At 41.5% G+C, this 20,940-nt stretch overlaps 1 protein-coding gene across 3 annotated transcripts in view; it reads left to right on the top strand.

Annotated features, from left to right (window-relative positions):
- Positions 1–2,670: 2,670 nt before the first annotated feature.
- ZNF827 (zinc finger protein 827) overlaps positions 2,671–20,940 on the top strand; it is a 116,516-nt gene continuing 98,246 nt past the window's right edge. The window contains exon 1 of one of the 3 annotated variants that reach the window (XM_083519864.1): positions 2,671–2,750. Coding sequence is in view for 2 of the 3 variants with exons in the window: in XM_083519863.1 (XP_083375989.1) it covers positions 12,716–12,740 (25 nt within the window). In the remaining variant the exon portion in view is untranslated. Of the gene's footprint in view, positions 2,751–12,605; positions 12,841–20,940 lie in introns of those variants that run through there. The other 2 variants (XM_083519863.1, XM_083519862.1) reach the window with 2 other exon arrangements.

Below are 20,940 nucleotides of genomic sequence, written 5' to 3'. Positions count from 1 at the left end.
GTTCTAAGCACACACACACACACACCCCGCATCACCGTCTAATCGCCCTCGCGTTAGTGGATTCGGTTTTGGAATATTGAGGTTTCCCTATCCTAAAAAGCTAGTTCAGAGAGGTTGCACAATTGAGTTTCCTGGATGTCTAAAAGGGCTACAATTGCGTCCACTGCTACTGCTTTTCTTTGGTCACTTGCTTCAAAAACGGGGGGGGGGAGTGGTGGGGGGGGCAAGGTCAGTAACCTTTCAGTTTTAAATTATGTATTTTCCTATGTATAAATCTCGGAGGGCTTTTGATTGAAAGTTCGCCCAGCCCTAAAATTCAATGAAGTGCAGTTTAAGAGCAAATGAGCATTTTCAAAGCACGCAGAGAGTTTTGTGGAGGCTTCTTTTTTTAAAAAAAACAACAACGGAAGAGCCTGTTGTGTATGTGTGCATTGAAAGTCTGAACTGAGAGTTTTGGGAAGCGTGTTGTCTGTGCGGTTGAAGACAGCTATGCAAGCAGCTGCAGACTGCCCCGCTAGTGACCTTGACCTAGACCTGGTGCTGCTGCCCTTTCTGTCTGTTTCTCTAGGGCAGAGATGAAATTCTGTCTCCATTTTAGCTCGCTAGGGAAGAATCTCCCTTGCTGCTTGTGTGGCTATACTTGGGTTGGCTTGGTGTGTCTCTCTTCCCCTCTCCCCTCCAAATGATTGCAAGTTTTATTACCCATTCGCTGTAGCTGTTTGTAGGGGAAGTTAGTGTTTATTATATTACAAGGTGCTGTGGCCTGTCAGGGAAGAGGGCTGTGAAAATTCCAGCTTTTAAAATGTGGTGCCCTATTTCTTAAGCGTTGGTGCTTAGTTTTAAAGTATTTTTAGGATTTTCTGATGTGTATGATTTGGAGGGGAAGGGTGTGTGTGTACCACTACACCACTGTAAATGGACGGTGCTTCAGGCCTTGTGTGTACTTTTGATTAAAGAAAAGCAAACCTGCTTATTAAAGACTATGAGACGTTTGAATAAAAATACATGTATTTGACACCAAGCATTTGTGATGCTGTTTGTGTCCGGTGGAGACTACAAGGGTACAAGGCATTGTATCACCTCTAAGAGAACGTAATCCTTCTGTAGTTCAGTATGAAAAGTGCAGGGCATTATAGTGTTAGGATGATAAGGTGTCAACATTAATTCTGTCCCTCCTCCCTTCCATGCAGCTATGCAGGAAAGTCCTTACATGTTCTCTTAATAATTATTAATAACATGTTAACGGAGTATACAGCAGCACACACCACATCTTGTAGCACTGTCATTGGTTCACTGTGTAAGCAAGATCTTTTTCTGAAGAGAGCCTTGTATATTTTGGCATTCTTTTATAACAAGTAACAGCCTTGCTGTAAGAAAATGGGGTGCTACTGTAGTAGCTACGCATGTCCTGAGCTTGTTATGAAGGCCACAATCCTAAACTTGCTTACCTAAAAGTAAGCCTCAGTAAACTTGGCAGGACTTGCTTCTGAGTAAATATGTCTGGGATTGGGCTGCACCTCCCAACTTTGCCCATGTGCTTCCATGTGATTACTTTTAAGTTCAACCCTGAGCACTTCACTGTGATAATTATATGACTTTGCTCACAAGTAGTTTTATAACAGTCCCTCCTTTTCCACTGTTCCACTGTTTGGGCTTTTGTTAGCTTCTTAGTCACCTTATTCTTCTTGAGTGTTTTACCTCTGAAAAGTTGTGATACTTCAGAGCAATAAAAATAGTATTGTCTACCTTACTGATTGTGGTTGCCACCTGCAAATGACAAAAGTTAATTTCAGCAGGCCCATTTGATTGTTAGGAACTTGGGGAAAAACAGGGATATAGAATCTGATTTTTAACTACATTCATTGAGAGAAAAGTTATATACAGGATGAACTTGACAGTTATGATAGTTAAAATAATCTAATTATAGGAAAAGAGAAGACTGTAGTATGTAAAAAGGGACTTAATAACAAGAATATAATTACTGTAGAAATAACTTCAAGAATGTGGTAAAGGCCACAGGACCCAAAGACTCAGTTAGGTTTGTGTAAGCACTTTCCTATGGACATCAGGGCCATCCTGAGAACAGGTGAGGTGCAGTGGTTGGAGTGTTGAACTAGGATCATGGAGACCTAGGTTCAAATCCCCACACTTCCACGAGGTCCACTATCATACTGGTGCAAACAGTTGTGGCCTCCCCCAAAGAATCCTGGGAATTGTAGTTTGTTAAAGGTGCCTCTCACAGTGCTACAATTCTCAGAGTGGTCTGACAGCCGATACCTCTACTGTGAGGGGAATAGGGGCCTCATAACAACTCTCAGCGCTCATAACAAACTACAGTACCCAGGATTCTTTGTGAGAAGCCACAACTGTTTAAAGTGGTGTGATAGTGCTTTAAATGCAGAGTGCAAATGGGGCCTGGTGGCCTCATCACTTCCTCCCTTTTACCTACCTCACAGACTTATTGTGAAAGAAAAATAGGGCTGGTGGTAGAGAACAATGCTCCTTATGGGAAAGGAAAGATATGAAGGCCAGTGAGCATCTTGGCTGTGAGTCCTGGAAGACCTGCTCCCTGCCTTGCTGTCCTTTCCTAGCGGGCCTGGGAGGGTGGGGCCCTGACTAACTCCACTATAAAAGCTGATGCTGTGGAACAGATTCTGGCTTGTTTTCAGCCAGAACTCACCACAGCTCAGTTCTGGCAACTCTCAGGTGGGCACCATTGTTGTGGTAAGAGAACAAGGAAGGCGTTTGTGGTGAGTTCTGGCGCCTCTTTTTCTAGAAAAATAGCACTGGGTTGAGGTATAGTTTTGAGGTTTTTGTTGATGTTGTTGATGTTCATTGTTTGTACCTTTATTTTTAGATCTTCCAGTTCATGTGGAAATTGTTTCATTTGGCTGTGTATGTTTTGTTCATTGTTTGTGACTACTATTGTTATGTTTGTAATTATGTTTTACATGTTGTAAGCTGCCTGAAAGGCATGGGCATGGTCAGGATTTATGTTAGGCAGGCAGGCTTTTGTTAGGAGAGGCCGAACCTCAGTTAGTGAAGTATTATTGTTTTTATTGATGGGGGGAGCTGCCCCCCCCCCGCTACATCCATGGCAGCATACAAATAAAATTATGGATATATATATATATATATATATATATATATATATATATATATATATTTGCTTTCGTAGATTTTCACGGGTACAGGAATGCAGGTTTTGGTGTCTTCGGGTGTCTTCCCGTGTAAGAGTTGGGGTGTCTAGGCGACGTTTCGACGAGGTCTCACTCGTCATCTTCAGGCTGGTGCTTTCGGCTTCTTGTTACTGGAACAGAGCAGGATCTCAGTGTTTGAGTTCCTATAAATACTGTTGAGGGGGTGTGGTGTATAGCCTCCAACGTTCTGGGCAGAGAGGAAGTTCCCAGGTTAGTGTGCCTTTTCTTCTTTTGTTCCTTAATTACTTGAGGGATATCTTGAGTGATTTCTTGAGTGATATTCTGAGTACCACTTAGGTGGGTCATTAAGTGTGGATTAGTTGCTAAAGCTTTCGTGTCTTGACCTCTTGAGCTTGTGAAGAGTTTTTCTGAGAAGATGGCTGTACTGCACTTAGTTGTGCTCTGGCTTGGCTTCGTGTATAGGGGCGAGCTGTGGTTTTGTGCCCTGTGCCAGCCAGAAGGGCACTACAGATAAAATTAGCAAAATCCTCCATAAACACAATATCAAAACAGCCTTTTGCACCAACCAAAAAATAGCCAATATCCTCAGAAACCCCAAAGATAAAATCCAGTTGGAAAACCAAGGGGTCTATGAAATACCCTGCAAAGTCTGCCCAGCCACGTACATTGGACAAACAAACAGACGAATAAATGCACGTATCGCAGAACACAAGAATGCCGTCAAAAAAGAAGAAAAAACTTCCTCTCTTTTCCAACACATGAAAGAAACAGGACACGAAATTAATTTTGCAGATTCCAAATTGCTCTTTAACATGGAACATCACCACAAGAGAATAATCATGGAAGCCATCGAGATAGAGAAACACCCTCACAACATGAACAAGCGTGACGACACGTCCCGCCTGCCAGACATCTGGAAATTAGCCCTCCCCACAAAAACCGACACCAGAACCAGAGGCACACAGAACGCCATCACCAATCAACCACACCAGACCCAAACCCAGACCCTCTCCACAGATAAATTACAGACACCATCCAGTAGCCAAACCATAGTGGCACCTCCGGATGCTGCACCCCCCTGCAATCCCGACACAGATCTGGCTGGCACAGGGCACAAAACCACAGCTCGCCCCTATACACGAAGCCAAGCCAGAGCACAACTAAGTGCAGTACAGCCATCTTCTCAGAAAAACTCTTCACAAGCTCAAGAGGTCAAGACACGAAAGCTTTAGCAACTAATCCACACTTAATGACCCACCTAAGTGGTACTCAGAATATCACTCAAGAAATCACTCAAGATATCCCTCAAGTAATTAAGGAACAAAAGAAGAAAAGGCACACTAACCTGGGAACTTCCTCTCTGCCCAGAACGTTGGAGGCTATACACCACACCCCCTCAACAGTATTTATAGGAACTCAAACACTGAGATCCTGCTCTGTTCCAGTAACAAGAAGCCGAAAGCACCAGCCTGAAGATGACGAGTGAGACCTCGTCGAAACGTCGCCTAGACACCCCAACTCTTACACGGAAAGACACCCGAAGACACCAAAACCTGCATATATATATATATATATAGTTATGGTGCTGACTGGCAGTAACTGAGGGGGTGGGGAGCCACTTTCAGAAGCCTCAAAAGTTCCTCAGCCCATAATAGTCACCTGCACCTCCAACTTTGATCAATACACAGCAGTGGTACAGTTAAGATTGTACATGTTGCCATGCCTTTCATTTATTAGGGGAGTTCACCGTTCAGTTCTACAAAATCTCTGCAGTATTTTAATTCTGTCTTCTACATTCTTTTAAAGAAATAAGACAATTGATAATGCTATTTTTTTTGGGGGGGGGGATTTCACCAACATACCAGAACACTACGCCTATATGTCATTAAAAAAAAAAAGAACTCTATATTGATTGTGTATCTAGAGCAGGCATGGGAAACCTGTGGCTCTCCAGATGTATACTTGCTGCTATCCCTGACCATAAGAAATGCTGGTTGGGGCTGATGGAAGTTGAAACACAACAACTTATGGAGGACCACAGGTTCCTTATCCCTGCTTTAGAATATAATGCTAATTCTTATGTATACACTTGCCTATTATTTTATTTAGCTGTATTACCATTTCCTTATGTTGAACCCCAGCATGTGATATAAGAACACTGGGCAGAATATTAAATGTGTGTTCCCAAGAGTACGTGGAAGATGTTTGGGGGAATGGAGATGGAGAGTACAAAGTACATAGTTTTGATGGAATGGCAGCTAGGCAGAGAGTAAAAACCTACTCAGAAGAAGGAAGGAAAATTGTAAGGAGGTTTTTATTACGGTAATGACTTCAACAATAGGACACTCAGTTTAAGGATGCAATACTATGAATACTTAATTAGGAGTAAGTCTCATTGGTTTATGGGACTTAACGCTGAATAAACCTACATCATGCTGCAAAAACGATAGAATGGAAATTCTGAAATATTGTCATAATGAATCTAGTCAGTGTCCACACAGAGTCCATCATATACAGTGGTACCTCAGGTTACATACGCTTCAGGTTACAGACTCCGCTAACTCTGAAATATTACCTCGGATTAAGAACTTTGCTTCAGGATGAGAACAGAAATCATGCTCCGGCAGCGTGGCGGCAGTGGGGGGCCCCATTAGCTAAAGTGGTGCTTCAGGTTAAGAACGGACCTCTGGAATGAATTAAGTTTCAGGTTAAGAACGGACCTCTGGAACGAATTAAGTACTTAACCCGAGGTACCACTGTATTTGTAATTTACCACAGCAGGACATGGGTGCTACCAGGTCAAATTCACAAAATCCATTTATCTGACATTTCAGGGGATTTGGGGATGATGAATTGGTCTTGTGATCCATGTTGAGATTACATTTACCATGTCCTTAGGAACACTAGAAAAATTAGGCCAAAGCAGCAAATGCTACATTATTCTCTAACCATGACTCAGAACATTCAGAAGGCTAGTTCGTGAAACCAAAATCTTGCCCCACCCTCCCATCAGTTTAGGGATTTCATAATATAAAAAGATGATCTTAACCATGTGGCCTCAATCTTAGCCGGAGGAGGAGCCTGGCCACATGGGGGTTATGTACTGTGCATTTAATTGTTCAGTTGTTCAGCTGTGGACAAGGTCACCACAGGTGTAACAAGATGAAATAGAGTATAATGTGAAATTATTGCCTTAGGGACAAACCATTTGCAATTGAGTCCTAAGTCAAGAAGGCAACTCTTTGGTGTTTTATGTGTGGAAATTCCAAGGCTCCAGTTGGGAAAGGAGCTCAGGCAGCAGTGCTGAAAAAGACCTTGATCTGAGACCATGGAGAGCTCAGAGTAGACAGTACTTAGTTTAATAGGCCATTTTTTCTGCCTCAGAATAGGAATCTTACATTCCTCTTTGATATTCATATCTCTGTGGTAGTATCCATACTGAAGGTGTCAGTTTGTGTTCTGATGGCTCAATAATTAAAAGAACAAGTTTTGAGATTGAAGATCTTACTTTGTTTCTCAGCCATTAACTCACAGGCTAACCTTTGACAGGCCATGATATTTCTGTGTTAGTCTCCATCAGTAAATTTGGAACTGTTTGTTTACTTAATAAATGTATAAACTGCTTTTCAGGTAAAAAACTCTTCACAATGCAGTGTACAGGTATAAAAATCACCACCACCAAATACTGCTTACATGTTAAAAACTTTTAAAACATCCAAAATTCAAAATACTTAAAATCTGTAAAAGCCTGCACAAAAACTGAAAGAAACCAGCATAGAATTCAACACGCATCATAAAGCAGCCATATCATTTTTGCAGCCTAGTTGTGTGTTAAGAATATAGAGAAAATTATAATAATTGAATCTAATACAAAGGCAAATTGAGTAGCTGCGAGTCATAAACAATCCTAAAATTGTTTGGGTCCCAGGTTTCATTACATGCATATGCTTATGGCACCAGGTTTCAGTACTGTACTTTCAATTCTTTCTGAGCTACCTTACAGGAGCCTTGTTAAGATAATACATACAAGTCTTTGGAGTGATAAATGAAAGTACTTTACAAATACTTGGTAGGAGCATTGAAAAAAAGAATACTACAAGTGCTCTTTCAATACCACTGGGGATATTTGGTCATTCTGTGCAGGCTTTATATGCACTTGGTGAAGTGGCTGTGTTCAGACTTTGGTTAAAACGTTGTATACCTTACTTTTGGGGAAGGGGTGATAAAACTTGTGGCATATATATTTTATGTAAACTGCTTAGAGATTTTTCATGACCTCTCTCTCTCTCTCTGAGTGGTTCAGAGGTAGGGAAAGCATATGAGTGCTGTATGAATGGTATCCTTTACTACTGCAAAGGGTTTATCGCTCATGTATAATTATTTGTAACCATTATAATTACTGTAGGATATCGAGAACATGTACCGGTAAGTGAAATTAGGGAGCTCACAAAGCAAACCTGTAGCAAGGCTACCCCCCCGTAATCGACAATAGTCAAAGGAGGGAAACAAATATATCAATCCAAAGGAATGTGTGTAATTATTTTTAAAAGCATATAATTAGTATAAAGAGTCAGTACCCATGCGTGTCTCACTAATATATATAAAATTGTTATATAGAAGATTGAGCACAAGAAATAAACTGGGGTTCCGAAAAATAAAAGGCTTCTAATGTACTTGAAAGATTTTCCTGTTTTGATTAATGGTGCGTACAAAGCCCCAGCAGTGAGGCAACAATGCTGTACAAACACTATATCATCAATTAGAGATGAAATTTCAGAAATAATTAGGTGATAGATTTATGGTGTTGCCCGTGATGGAATTGCTGCGGAACTGAGGCCTTCTAGATCTGTTGGGATCCCTGACACAAGTCCCAAACCTTCCTTGATGTCTTAGTCTGCATCACACACACACAGAAGCCTTGTGTACATGGCGTGATAATATCATTATACCATGTTGATGCAGGAGGCTGCTGGGCATAAACATTACAACCTACAATGACAAAGCCTCTGGGGAACCCCTGGATTCTTGTACATCATCCCAGAAACCAGGAGGGAATTGAGCTTGCATTTTTGACACTTTTATTTTTGGATTAATGCATACTGCATACTATTGAAATATAATACAAGTGAGGCCTGCAGCCTACCCCATTTAGGGTACACCTTTATATTGGTGCAGGAAGAGGCGTTTTTGACGATTTTCAAAAAAAAATTTATTGAGCTAGATCTTCAAGATAGCCTGCAAAAGAGAACCATAAAACAGATCAAAACAGTTCAGGTTTTTTACTTGCACTCCAGTATGACCCCTACAGGCTGTTAATGGGCTTGAGCAAACCAATCCCCTCCTCTCCCTAACCCCTTCTTAGGTAGTTTTGATTTCTTTTTAAAACGGGTTTCCTCCTTGTAATTTACAAACTTCTATACTTCTGTTTGCCTAGAGACTCCCACCTGAAGCACGTAGAAACCACTACCTACTTTTTGAGAAGCCCCATCTTTCTTTCAAACAAATTTGCTTATTGGGAATTTCCTAAAGACTCCTTATGTCAGCTGAGTCTTCATCCACAACCACAAAGTTACTTTCATTTGCCCCCAGTTTAGCTTGTGCCAGTTCTTAATAGTTTTGAGAACCTTGCTGAGAGGTATGAAGGTGTACAAGGGGAATATCTGTATGTTATTTTCACTGTTTAACTGTTGTAGTAAGTCATGATACAGTTAATTTCTGATAAGAAGATCCATGCAGAGAAAATTGTTAGTCTATGTGATTGAGTTAATAATTCCATTACTATCGCAGTCATTGAATGAGTTTGGTGAATTTCTCTCCTCCCCCCTTTTAGTGCAAACAGTGGATCTTGTGCGTTAAATTACCTAAAACTATTGACCCTTATTTTCTCAACCCTCAGCTTCCTTTTGATTATTGTGGCTACAAAAATAAAGTACTTTGAGGTAGCTCAAACCCATATCTTCCACTCTTCTCTTGTTAGAAATTATATGTCTGTCCAAAGCCATATAGTCATTTCTAATTAACAAGGGCTTGGTAATGTAAAATGCCCATTGATTTCAAATACACACCTATTTTCTTTTGAATGGCGTTTGGGATATGGTAGAGATGCAAATTGAGGTAAAGTTCAAGTGCTGACTCTATAAACAACCCCAATAAGAGGAACAACTGTGTCCAGGGAAACAGAACAGAATGTATTCTTTGAATGAATGACAAAATCATCACCAATTTGTAAATGTAGTTCCCTCCCTGGCATGTCAAAGGCAGGAGTGGGAGAAGGGATTAAGAACAGATATAAAACAGAAGGGTTAGGAAGAGCTGGTCAGTTCGGAATAAACTATTAGTAATTTTCTGTAATTGAATCAAAACAGATCCCAGAACTAGATAATGAGAGCATGACCTACAAATGAGGACTTTTTGGAAGGCAAAAGGGCTTGTAGCATAAGGCTTTGTAAAGCCATGTGATGTCAGACTCTTCACTTACTTTGTAAATAATGATGCTGGGTCTGGTTTCCAGTGTGACCACTTTCTGTTGCGTGGTTTGTTGAGCAAGATACTGTAAATCAAATGCTGTAGCTGTAATTGTTGTTGTTTTTTAAAGGAAAAAGATTGTACAGTATAGACAGTATATAAGAAAATAGTGCGCGCGCACAGATTTCAAACATTACATGATGCGTGACAGTTGGGCATTTTCTCTCTCTGAAATATAGATTTGTATTTTCATCCTCGGATTGTAAATTAGATTTTAATGATGCCAATGGGGAAACATCCATAGCTCAATACTAGAGTACATGCAACCGGGGTGCCAACTTGAATAAAATTTTGTGGGGAGGCAGGTAAGCCTTGCCCCGCATAATCAATCACAGGTTGCAGTGCACACACACCATTTTAATGTTTTATTGGGGGTGGGCAAAGGAACCCTGGCTCCTAGGAGTTGGTTCCTATGCATGCATACACGTGTAAAAGGTCCAAACTACATGGCAGCTCCAGGTAGGGCTGGGAAAGTTTCCAGTCTCAAATCCTGGCAAGCTTCTGCCGGTTGGACCAAAGTTCTGACTTGAGCCACATTCACAGCCATACATTTAAAGCAGTATGATACCATTTTAAAAGGTCATGACTTGACCCAAAGAATTCTGGGAGTTGTAGTTTAAGGGTGTTGAAGGAGACCACAGTCCCCTCCCTGAACTACAATTGCATGTTCCTTGTGAAGAGATATTGATTGTTAAACCACTCTGGAATTATAGCTCTGGAAAAGGAATTAGGGTCTCCTAACAATTCTCATCACCCATAATCAACTACATCTCTCAGAATTCTTTGGAGGAAGCCATGACTGTTTATAAAGTGGTATCATAGTGCTTTGAATTAATTGTGTGAATATGGCCTTGGTATAAGACCAAGGTACCAAGGCCTTCTTATACCAAGGTATAAGACCTTGGTATAAGGCCTTGGTATAAGGCCTTGGTATAAGACCTTGATATAAGACCTCTGTGTTCTCTATTTCAAAGTACTGCACACATTCAGAATCTAAATGGAATGGTTCTGTGCAGATGATACTGCTAGTCTAAATATTTGAATTAAGTTTTGCTGCCTCATGACCATTTAAATATTGATATAAAACTTTTAGGCTTGGTTCTTTTAAAGAAAAATTGTGTAGTATATGATGCTGTTTGCCCACTCTTCATGTTGTTTGCCACAGATGGAGATAAAGAGGACAACCATCTAATTTTGCTAGGATCCTGTTGTCCAGCACTCTGAAGCCAGATATGGGCTTAGATTTATTTATAGGTTTTATAGAAGCTGCCCAATAACATTAATCTTGGTGGCTTGCAAACATAAAATAGTAGATGCAGTATTAAATTAGAATATCATAAAACAACAATCACAGCATAAAAGCAGAAGTAGACAGTTGAAACCAGACCTAGTAATGCTTCAAGTAGACCCAAGAAATCAATGGGCCAAAAGTTATGTTTTATGGCTGTTCAATTTCAATAGGTTTACTCTAAGTCTGTCCAACTATTAATGAACACTCCCAGGAGCACTTTTTGTTCTGACGTCATATACATGGATTTATATCGGAGCCAGGGTGGAGCCACAAGCTGCCATATTCAATGCAATTTTGGGATCAGTGTCTTCCAACCAAGGCTCTTTGCTGTACATTGGTACATCAGTAGTGTGTAGGTATAATCAGGGCTGGAAGCAGGTGCTGAAGGCCCTTTGGTGTTAGTTTGTTTCTGTACCTCTCCTGGTGGGTGCTGGCACTCACAGTGACATGTAGTTACGAAATAACTTGATTTCATGGATAACAGGGAAATTTGCAGCCACCTCTAGGGGGTGGCATACAATAATTTGGTTAAATGTGCAGCAGTCCAGGCTGCTGTGTATCCATCTAACAGCAGACTTGCCTTTTTTCAAGGGCCTTTCATACAGAGTCACTTTATCTAGCAACAATTTCCTTCTAAGAATCTTCTGCACCTCATGAGTCCCCACTGGTGCTTCATCAGCCCTCTCAGACACACTCCTAGGCTGTTGTTCCTTTTCTGTTTCTGTCTGCCTCTTGCCGTCCCTTTTCCAGCAAGTCAACCCTTCTTAGGTCAGAGCTATAGGTGTTCCCAATGCTCCACAGTCCCATTACATTACATTACCCACCCTTTTGGGAGGTAGGGAGTCTAATTCTTACATCCAGCTAATCCAAATGATAGTCCTCAACTCAGCAGGGTGCTCTGTGCTCTTGCTACAATTGTTTAGTTCTATTTGTCTTGGGGGCCCTAAAGAATCCTGAACCAGTTGCTTATTCTCCTGCATTGATGGTTCCACTTCAGATGTAGCTGTATCCTCCTTTCTATGGAACTCACTCCCTTGATTCATTGACTTTGCAAGGTATGGTGTCGTCTTCTGAATCTGTGCCATCTACAAAGTTTGTGCATGAGTATAAGACATTGATGTCTTAACTTCTTTGCATCCTGAGAACTGGTTTTGTCAGTGAGAAAAATTCATTTATGAAGCCATTTGTGGCAAGCTGTTGACCTGTTGTTCTGCAGGATCAGGGCCCTGGTATGGTTTGAGTCCATTTTAGTATAGGACAAAGCTATTCCCACCTAGAACTGGCAATGGTTGACACTCTGCTAAACTTTTGTGTATGAACCTCTTTATTTTTGCTGCAACGTAACAGTTAGATGTTTCCACTTTCTCTGGTTCTTGCCTCAGACACTCCCTCCCTTTCTATGCATGATTATAGTGCTCCTTTTGCCTCTGTGTGACTTTATGCTGATGGAGCTTCACTGCTGGGCTTACAGTGCTAAAAATATCAACTAATTCAGTAAATATGCGTAGGGTTTGTATATTTTACCGGTACATCTGCTCCATTCAACAATTCTATGGGGAAAGTAGTCTCATTTCCAAACATTACTATATATGGTATGTGGCACATGGATGACTGCACAATGGATCTGTAGGCCATCATGACATAGGGGAGCATTCTGTCCCAGTTCTGCACAAAAGATAACAACATAGCTGTCAGTGAGAGATTCAAGTGTTCTGGTAGCCCATCTGAATGGTAGGGCATGGTGCACGTTTTCCTTATCTCAAGTACGTTGCAGTTCTTGTAGAATACACATGATTCAAAATTTCACCCTTGATAAGTGAGACAGGAGTAAGGAGAACATGAACCGCGTTCACCTAGATTCAGGTAGGTAGCCGTGTTGGTCTAACACAGTCAAAATAGATTAAGGTGCTACTGGACAATATTTTTTTTTAGAGACCAGCTAAGTTTGTTCTGGGTATAAGCTTTCGTGTTCATGCACACTTCTTCAGATACACTGAAACAGAAGTCACTAGACCCTTATATATAGTGGGATGGGAGGGTGGGGGTTTTATCAGATTTTTGGTGTCTGTGACTGCGCAGACATGGTTTTTGGCGTCTGCGCATGTGCAGATGCGATTTCTGGTGCCACGGAAGCGAGTCCCCGCTCCACGCTGCACCTGTTTAGCACAGCGCGTGGGGGCTCGCCAAGTGGATGGCTCGGTTCAGGGGCAGCTTGTGGGCCGTTTAAACGACCCTCATGGGCTACAGGTTGCCGACCCCTGCTCCAGAGGATTACCATAGTGGCAAACCAACAGTTCTACAAATACTTTAGAGACTATTTGAGCTTCTTGGTCAGGCTGAAAGTGTGTCTCTGCCCACTTAGACAATGATCTGCTATCCCAGAATATTTATTGAGACTTGCTCTAGAGGACTACTTGCTTGTTTGATCACTGTGGGAGCTATGGCTATAACAGAAGTACAGTGGTACCTCAGGTTACAGACTCCGCTAACCCAGAAATAGTACCTCAGGTTAAGAACTTTGCTTCAGGATGAGAACACAAATCATGTGGCGGCAGTGGGAGGCCCCATTAGCTAAAGTGGTACCTCAGGTTAAGAACAGTTTCAGGTTAAGAACAGACCTCCAGAACGAATTAAGTTCTTAACCCGAGGTAAGACTGTAGTTTCGTGATTACAAGGATTGCATGTATTTTATTATTTCACCCCATCCTTAACAGTTGTGGACCATCCAGGCTAGTAGAGTTTGTTTGTGGGAGTCCTGTCTTCCCATCCAGAGCAGCCATATCCTGGAAGAGGAAAACACCTACCTCAGCTCCCAGCCTCTGTTCGCCTTGTCTCAACTCCCACCATGTCATCCTTCTGTTCTTCTCCTTTGTCTGTCTCAGCTTGCCACTGCACACCTGAGCCCAGCAGTGCTTAAGGAGTCAGTCATGACACTAGATACAAGACTTGGACTTCTTTGAAGGCGGTGGTTCTAGCAAGATTCCTGCTTCATTTTCAGCAGTGGTTCCTTCTAGTGTCAGAGTTACGATTAAATTATCAACATGTTATCTCTCAGCCTCAGAGTTCTTGTTGGGATTATCAATGCCTGACAGAGCATCAGAATTTGTGTGTTGTTTTCCTCGGTGATGTGCAATCTGGTACTGGAACTGGAACAGAGCCAGGTGCTCAAGCCAGCACAGCAACTGTCCCTGTGGCCCATAGAAGTTATGAAGCCATCAAAGTGAATTGCGAACTGCCTTTAGCAGGCATTATTTTACCAAGAGGAAACAAAAATGCTTAGTAAATATCACTACAACTAGCGGGTCTTTCTTTGTAGTGAGGTAGTTCCTTTCCACTTTGATGGGCACCTTCCTAGCATATGCAACCACTCCCTTCATATCAGCATCGTACTGTGCTAGTTGGACCACAGCAATACCTGACACTGGCGTCTGTATCCAGGATAAATGTTAGCTGGAGGTCTGGGTAAGGCAGAATTGGTGCAGACATGAGCCTTTGCTTTAACTCTAGGAACACTTCTTGGCTGGCTGTGGTCCCCTGGAACTTTTGCCCCTTGTCTGACAATTTGTGTAATGGCTGGGCAACAGTGCCAAAGTTAGCAATAAATCTTCTATAGTATGCAAGTAGATCAGCAAAACTCTGTTTCTCAGCAACTGAGTGTGATGTTGGCTGAGACTGGGTTGCTTCTAGTTGCTTTGTCAGAGTCCGTTCCTATTGCATCTTGGTCTAGGTGCTTCATCACAGAACAAATTATGTTTTGCTGGTTTCACCTTTAAGTTAGCTTGACAAAGATTCTCTAGTATTGCTCTCGTTTTCTGCAGATGTTCTTCAAAAGATATTCCAATGACAATTATGTCATCAAGGTAAGCCAGACGATATGTGCCCTGTAGGTCTGCCAAGACAACTTCCATTAATCTTTGAAACATAACTGGAGCACTGCAGAGTCCAAAGGGCAAAGCATTAAATTGTGCTTCATGGTGAATGCTGTCTTGGGTCGGTCATTAGGATGTACCTCTGTTTGCCAGTCGCCATTGGCCAAATCCAGGGTAGAGAAGAAACAGGCACTTCCAAGCAGGTCTAGAGTGTGATCCCATCCAATAGAACACATCACAGTGGGTCAGAGTGCCACCCACAAATGCATGGAATATAAGAATAACTTTGCTGGAGTCAGATCAAAATTCTGTCTGGTTCAGCACTTCACTGATTAGGTTGATAATGGTTTATTTGTGTGTTTTTAATTTATTAAATTGGTCAGTTGCTTTATCTTGCCCAGGGCAACCCAAAGCGACTTACAACCAAATAAACGCCACATCTATACATTAAAACCAGGAGGAAAGAAATGCATTAAAAACATCCCATTCCAGACCTTCCACAGGGCAATCATTGGGAGAGGATAGGCCTCTTTCACAGTAATATTGCTTAGCTGTTGAAAATCCATACATATATTTGAATTCTCCCATCTTTGTTCCTTACCAGGACTTCTCCTGCAGCTCGGGGACTTAATGGATGTTTCTTGGTTCCATCATCTGCTGCAGTTGCTGACTGAAATTTGCCTGATAATATACTCGTATCCTCTACTACCCCAGTCTCACAGGTCTTGTATCTCCTGCCTTAATCAGGCATTTGTCAACCCAGTACATCCCAGGTCATCATCCCTTTTGGAAAAACTATCACTGTAATCTTTCAACAGCTCCTCTCACTGCTTGCTATTGTTTTTATGACACACTCTCTTATTTCAGCCTCAACCCCTGCACAAAGTGTACTATGTGCTACCTGTTCTTTGTCTCCCTATGAGGGTTATCTTGGTGTTCCTGCCTTGGCGTGATAGCAGTGTCTGGCTGTACTGCCAATACCTCAAAGGCCTAATATTCATAAACCACCACGTCCATATGAAATGATCACAGCTTCATGTCTTGATACACATTTGAGGCTCTTGTCACATTGGCCACTTGCACTGGGACTCAGACTAACTGATTCTTGGCTGTGGTTCACACAATCAGAATCTCATGTTGGCCTAGCAATATGGGGTCTGGCATGTTTTCCCTTCCTTCTCTGAGGTTTTCTTTCATCCTAAGTATAACCAGTTCACTTCATGGGGACAGTGTCACTGTCTTCTCCACAGAAACTTTATCATCTCTGCTTTACCCTCATTGTTGTAGTGACAGACATTCTATCCTTTATAATGTAGAGGCCTTGTCTAAGGCATCATATTTTAAAGGAATCTGTCTCCACTAGGGCTTCCCAGATGTGTCTTCTGTGACTGAACTTCCACAAGGTAGACAACGTGATGAGGGTACCTCTGATATTTCTATGATGCTGAGCTTGGTCTGGTTTAGAACTTGAATCGCCCCTGGAAAGGCTTCTGTTTCTGCCACCATCCTTTAGTTGTCCTTTTCCAGAATTGTGAATGTACAAGGATAGCTTGTGCTACAGAAGCGATCAAAATATTACATGGAAGTCCGTCCATTTTTGTAACAACGTAGTATTTTGGCCCGCTCTCACTGGCCTGTAAGATACATTGTGGGGTTACTGATTTCTAGGTGGGAGTTTGGCCCATAATTCCCACCCTGGAAAGTTTCCTGGCATCTTTCAATTATGTTGCAGTGGGCACTCATGTTTAAAATGACTTGTTCTGCCACAGTTCCAACATGGCTGCCACTGTAATTCTTTCCTGCTTGTAGTGGCACATGCTTTATCCTAGTGGCCTTGTCTCACTCGTTCTTTTTGAGACTGTGTGGTTCCCTTGCTGCTTTCAGTTCACTGATGTCGCACAGCATTGCTGTCATGCCTTCAAAGAGTTCTTTGAGATTTGAGCCCTATGTCTTCCATGTACCTGAACATCTGTTTTGGTCTCACACATTTGTCTTGTTGGAGCTGTGCTGTTGTCAGCTGCTTCTGTGGCTTGTTCTAACTTTGTATCTTCTTGTAACCCCTTTAGTTGCTTCTTAAGTAGAACTATTCTGAGTTCCTTCTCAGAACTATGAGCCACAATTTGATCTCAGGTCAGCAGGTTCCTCATGCTGCCATCTTAGCCAGGGTATATCCAAAACCTTGGACAGATTTCTTTTCCTCCACTTTCCTCTTACCAAAAGCTATTCAATTCCACTCAGGTTCTGTTGTTCTGTCCAGTGATTGATATAAAGCATTCCTGACAGAAGTGTAGGTTCCCAGACCCCTTATGTTAGTCCTTCAAATATCTCCTGGGCTTTGCCTTGTAGTAGAAGGCCAAGGAAATCAAATTTGGTGGCATCGTTCCAGTTATTTATGTGTGCAGCTCATTCAAAGTGATTGATCCAGTTGGTCCAGCTTGGGCTATTTCCAGTATATGCCTCTGGCATCAGAATAGGTTGTTGCAACAGCTTGTCTCCATTGCCCTGTTCAGTTTCACCAGCAGAACTTTGGGGTATGTTCAGTTAGTGGTCCATTTCCACATATAATACAGTCCTTGCTCAGCTATATGTCTGAAATTGCATCACTGTCACAACTGTAATAAATTTACAAATCATTGGCAATAGGTATGGCCAGCATTGAAGGTGATTGCTGAAGCTATTTCATTGTTAGTAATCTCTGTACTAACCCTGGTGGGTGCCAGGGATCACAGTTGATTAAGTGGGTCATGTGAACAGAGAAACCTGCATGAGAATCATAGAACTGGAAGGGACCACAAGTGTCATCTTGTCCAACTCCTTGCAACGTAGGAATCTTTTTGCTCAAACCCATGACCCTGAGATTAAGATTCTCATGCTCAACCAATTGGCAGATAAAAGAACTAAGTTACAAGTGCAACAGTCCAGACTTTTACGTTTTATCAGTTCAGCAGTAGGCCTGGCGCAGCGTCAGCACAATTTGATGCCTTCCTTCATTTCAAGGGCCTTTTTCACAGTCTATCAACTATCCAAGGGCTACTTTTCTTTCCAAACGGCCAGCATAAATCTCCTTCTTTGAGTTCATTGGTGCTTCACATGTCAGGCATGATGGGACTTGTTGTCCAACAATATCTGGAGGACCACATGTTTCCTATTCCTGCTTTAGAAGTTACATCCATAATATTTTACTGTTATCTAGTTTAACTGCTCCATTTCTGTGGTATGTTAGGTTTGCTTCATCTAAGAGGGATCAATTGATTATAGGCCTAAACAATCAAGAAGCACCTAAATAAACCAGTTTTGCTGCATGCCGTGGATTGAAAAAACAGGGATTATCAAAGCAGGTCCTACATATAATATTGGTTGATCGGCTGGATTCATGGGACACAAATCATGCAGATCTGATACAACACAAAATGTATACTTTTTCTAGGTAGGAAGCCTGGTTGGAATCTCATGATTCTTCAAAGACTAACATTTATTATGGCTAAATATGTTCTATCTCTAGAAGGCCACAGAAACTAATGGATTCTTTCTGTTTTGCAATATACTGCAGAGAAATTGTATTGTGAAATAGGAGTTCCTCTATGTCAGTTTTTAGATATGCTCTCAAAATCTCAATTTTCTCATGCCTTTCATGGTTTCAAAAAAGCGGGGAGAGGTTCAGGAAGGCCTCTTATTCAACCTCCATACGTTGATTATATGACCTTTGACTCTGTCATGGGTCATAAGCTGGGGCAGTGCCTTGAAAGGACATGTCTAAGAGTGAGCAATGCCTATTCCACATGGAGTGTTCTGTTTTAGTGCATTAGCCTAGAAGTACTAGTAGCTTCCTAATCCTCTCTTGTTTGACTCTGCTTGTTAACCCCAAGCAATCCTCTCAGGGGCTGAGAAAGCAGCTGTCTTTGGTGAAGAAAACACAGCCCAGCAAAACAAAAATCTCAAACCTTCCCTTTTGACTTTGTATCATCATACCTTTTGGGGAAGTATTGCTAATACAGTGAAATATAAGTTGTGATATGGCCATCAGAATTATTAAAAGGTAGATTTCTCTGACATTTATGGGAATAGGAGTATGCTTGCAAACTAAAGGCAGAAAGACAACTGGAAACCTTTTCCCTGAACCCCTGGGAACAGTGCCATATTTGAAGTACATCGAGTGAGCAGGAGAGAGAGATCTCACATATGCATTGTAAGTGGTCAATCAGGTGCGCAGTGCATACTAAATATAGCCGTGAACATTACAACTCACAAAACTAGGCACAAAGCAATTGAAAGCAACAATAAATCAGCTTTGTTAGATCTGCTGTGCCTCTGCTCTTATGTCACCTGTTAATGTTTGAGTACTGCCGACACAGAAGTGAAATCGTATTTTTTTCCTGCCTGACCTCTGATGTAAGCACTGTAAGCATCATTAAGAATTGTGAAACAGCTTAGACAAAAGTTTTGCCCCATCGTAAGTTTTTCTTCTCCATATGACAACATGGTTGTCATTCACAGCTCTTGAAATGGAGTGAGGTATAAATTGAATGAACGAACAACTAAGCATAAACTTTAAACCTTTTTTTGTTTTTAGATATGTTCAGTAGTTTCATATAACATACTTAATTTCTTTTTTTTTTACAATCAGAAGACCTGTCTATTTTGTCATTGATCAGGACTATCCATTGCTAGGAAAGCAATTGGGAAAAAAAACTGCCAGGGTCATAATGCTATTATACCACTGCCTAGTCTCAACAAGAATATTGCTGATCTGGAAACAGGACAATTTAGGGGGAGGGAGGTGAGTAAGGGGGGGACCAAGGTTTATATAATTATGTAGACATGGCGTGGGGAAAGTGAATAGAGAAGTTTCTCTCTCTCTCATAAAACTAGAATCAGGAAGCATCCAGTGAAGGCAGAAGGAAAGACTTCTTCACACAGTGCATAGTTATGGAATTTGCTAGATGTAGTAATAGCACCAACTTAGATTAAAAAAGGATGAGACAAGTTCATAGTGGATCAGGCTATCAGTGACTGCTAGTCATGATGGTATAAAGTCTTATTTCCAAGTTCAGCAGCAGAATGCCTCTGAATACAAATGGTTGAGAAATAACATAACAGGAGTGCTCTGATGGTGTTTCCTGCTTGGCAGGGGGTTGGACTCGATGGCCCTTGTGGTCTCTTCCAACTCTATGATTCTATGAACATAAGAAGAAAGCACATCCTGCTTTTGGGCTTCCCAGAGACATCTAAGTTGGCCACTTTGTGGAAGAAGGCAGTGCTAATGGCCAACAATGGTCAACACAATTTCACTGTTCTACATTGTTGCTTTATGATAAATTGTAAAAAAGCGAGGCAAAAACCTGCATAGTTGATTTGACAATCTTTCGAATGTCTACGAGGGGGAGGGTTTAGAAAGAGGGCGCTATTTTCTTTAAAATCTCTTAATATTGGGAATTTTATTTCCAATATATCATCATTTGAGCCTATTCTGGCATTCATATCTCCCATTAGGTAAAATGGCGATCCGGGGTACTTAATTTGTAGGGAATAAAGGAAACTATGAAATTTACGCCATGTGCTCTCGATCTGTGTTTGCACTGTATATGTTTGGATATAAGCTGAAACAAGAATGATACTCTTGGATTCCAGATGCAAAGTGATCCCCAGCGCCAGCTGCTCAGAAACTGAGCACCCAGTAACCTGTGACGCCAATTGAGTGGAAACCAGAGTTACTAGGCCCCCCCCCTCAGTCATCCCCTTCCAAGTGGTTTAGAGGCCTTGATTTCGTAGGCGTGGTAACCGTCAAGATCTATGTTGTCAGTAGCTCACTATGTCAGGTTCCTACTGGAAGACCGGACAAATGTTAGAACATTAGCAGTGGCAAAATTTTTATCGGTGGTTGCAAGATCAAATGAGCCCTATATTCTAAACAAAATGCTTGTTTAACCTGGAGGTAGGCTGTATGAATTGTGTATTGTTTTGTAATGATTTGTTGGGTCTCTGGACCATAATAAAGATTGATGATGATAAATTGTTTTCTCATTTTGTACTTTTCTGTTGTGAGCTGCCTTGGGATCTTCGGATGAAGGGCGGTATACAATTTTAATAAATAATA

Source organism: Podarcis liolepis, assembly GCF_965112155.1.
Source record: "Podarcis liolepis genome assembly, chromosome: 9".
Classification (NCBI taxonomy): domain Eukaryota; kingdom Metazoa; phylum Chordata; class Lepidosauria; order Squamata; family Lacertidae; genus Podarcis; species Podarcis liolepis.
This window is presented reverse-complemented; position numbering and strand designations above follow the sequence as displayed.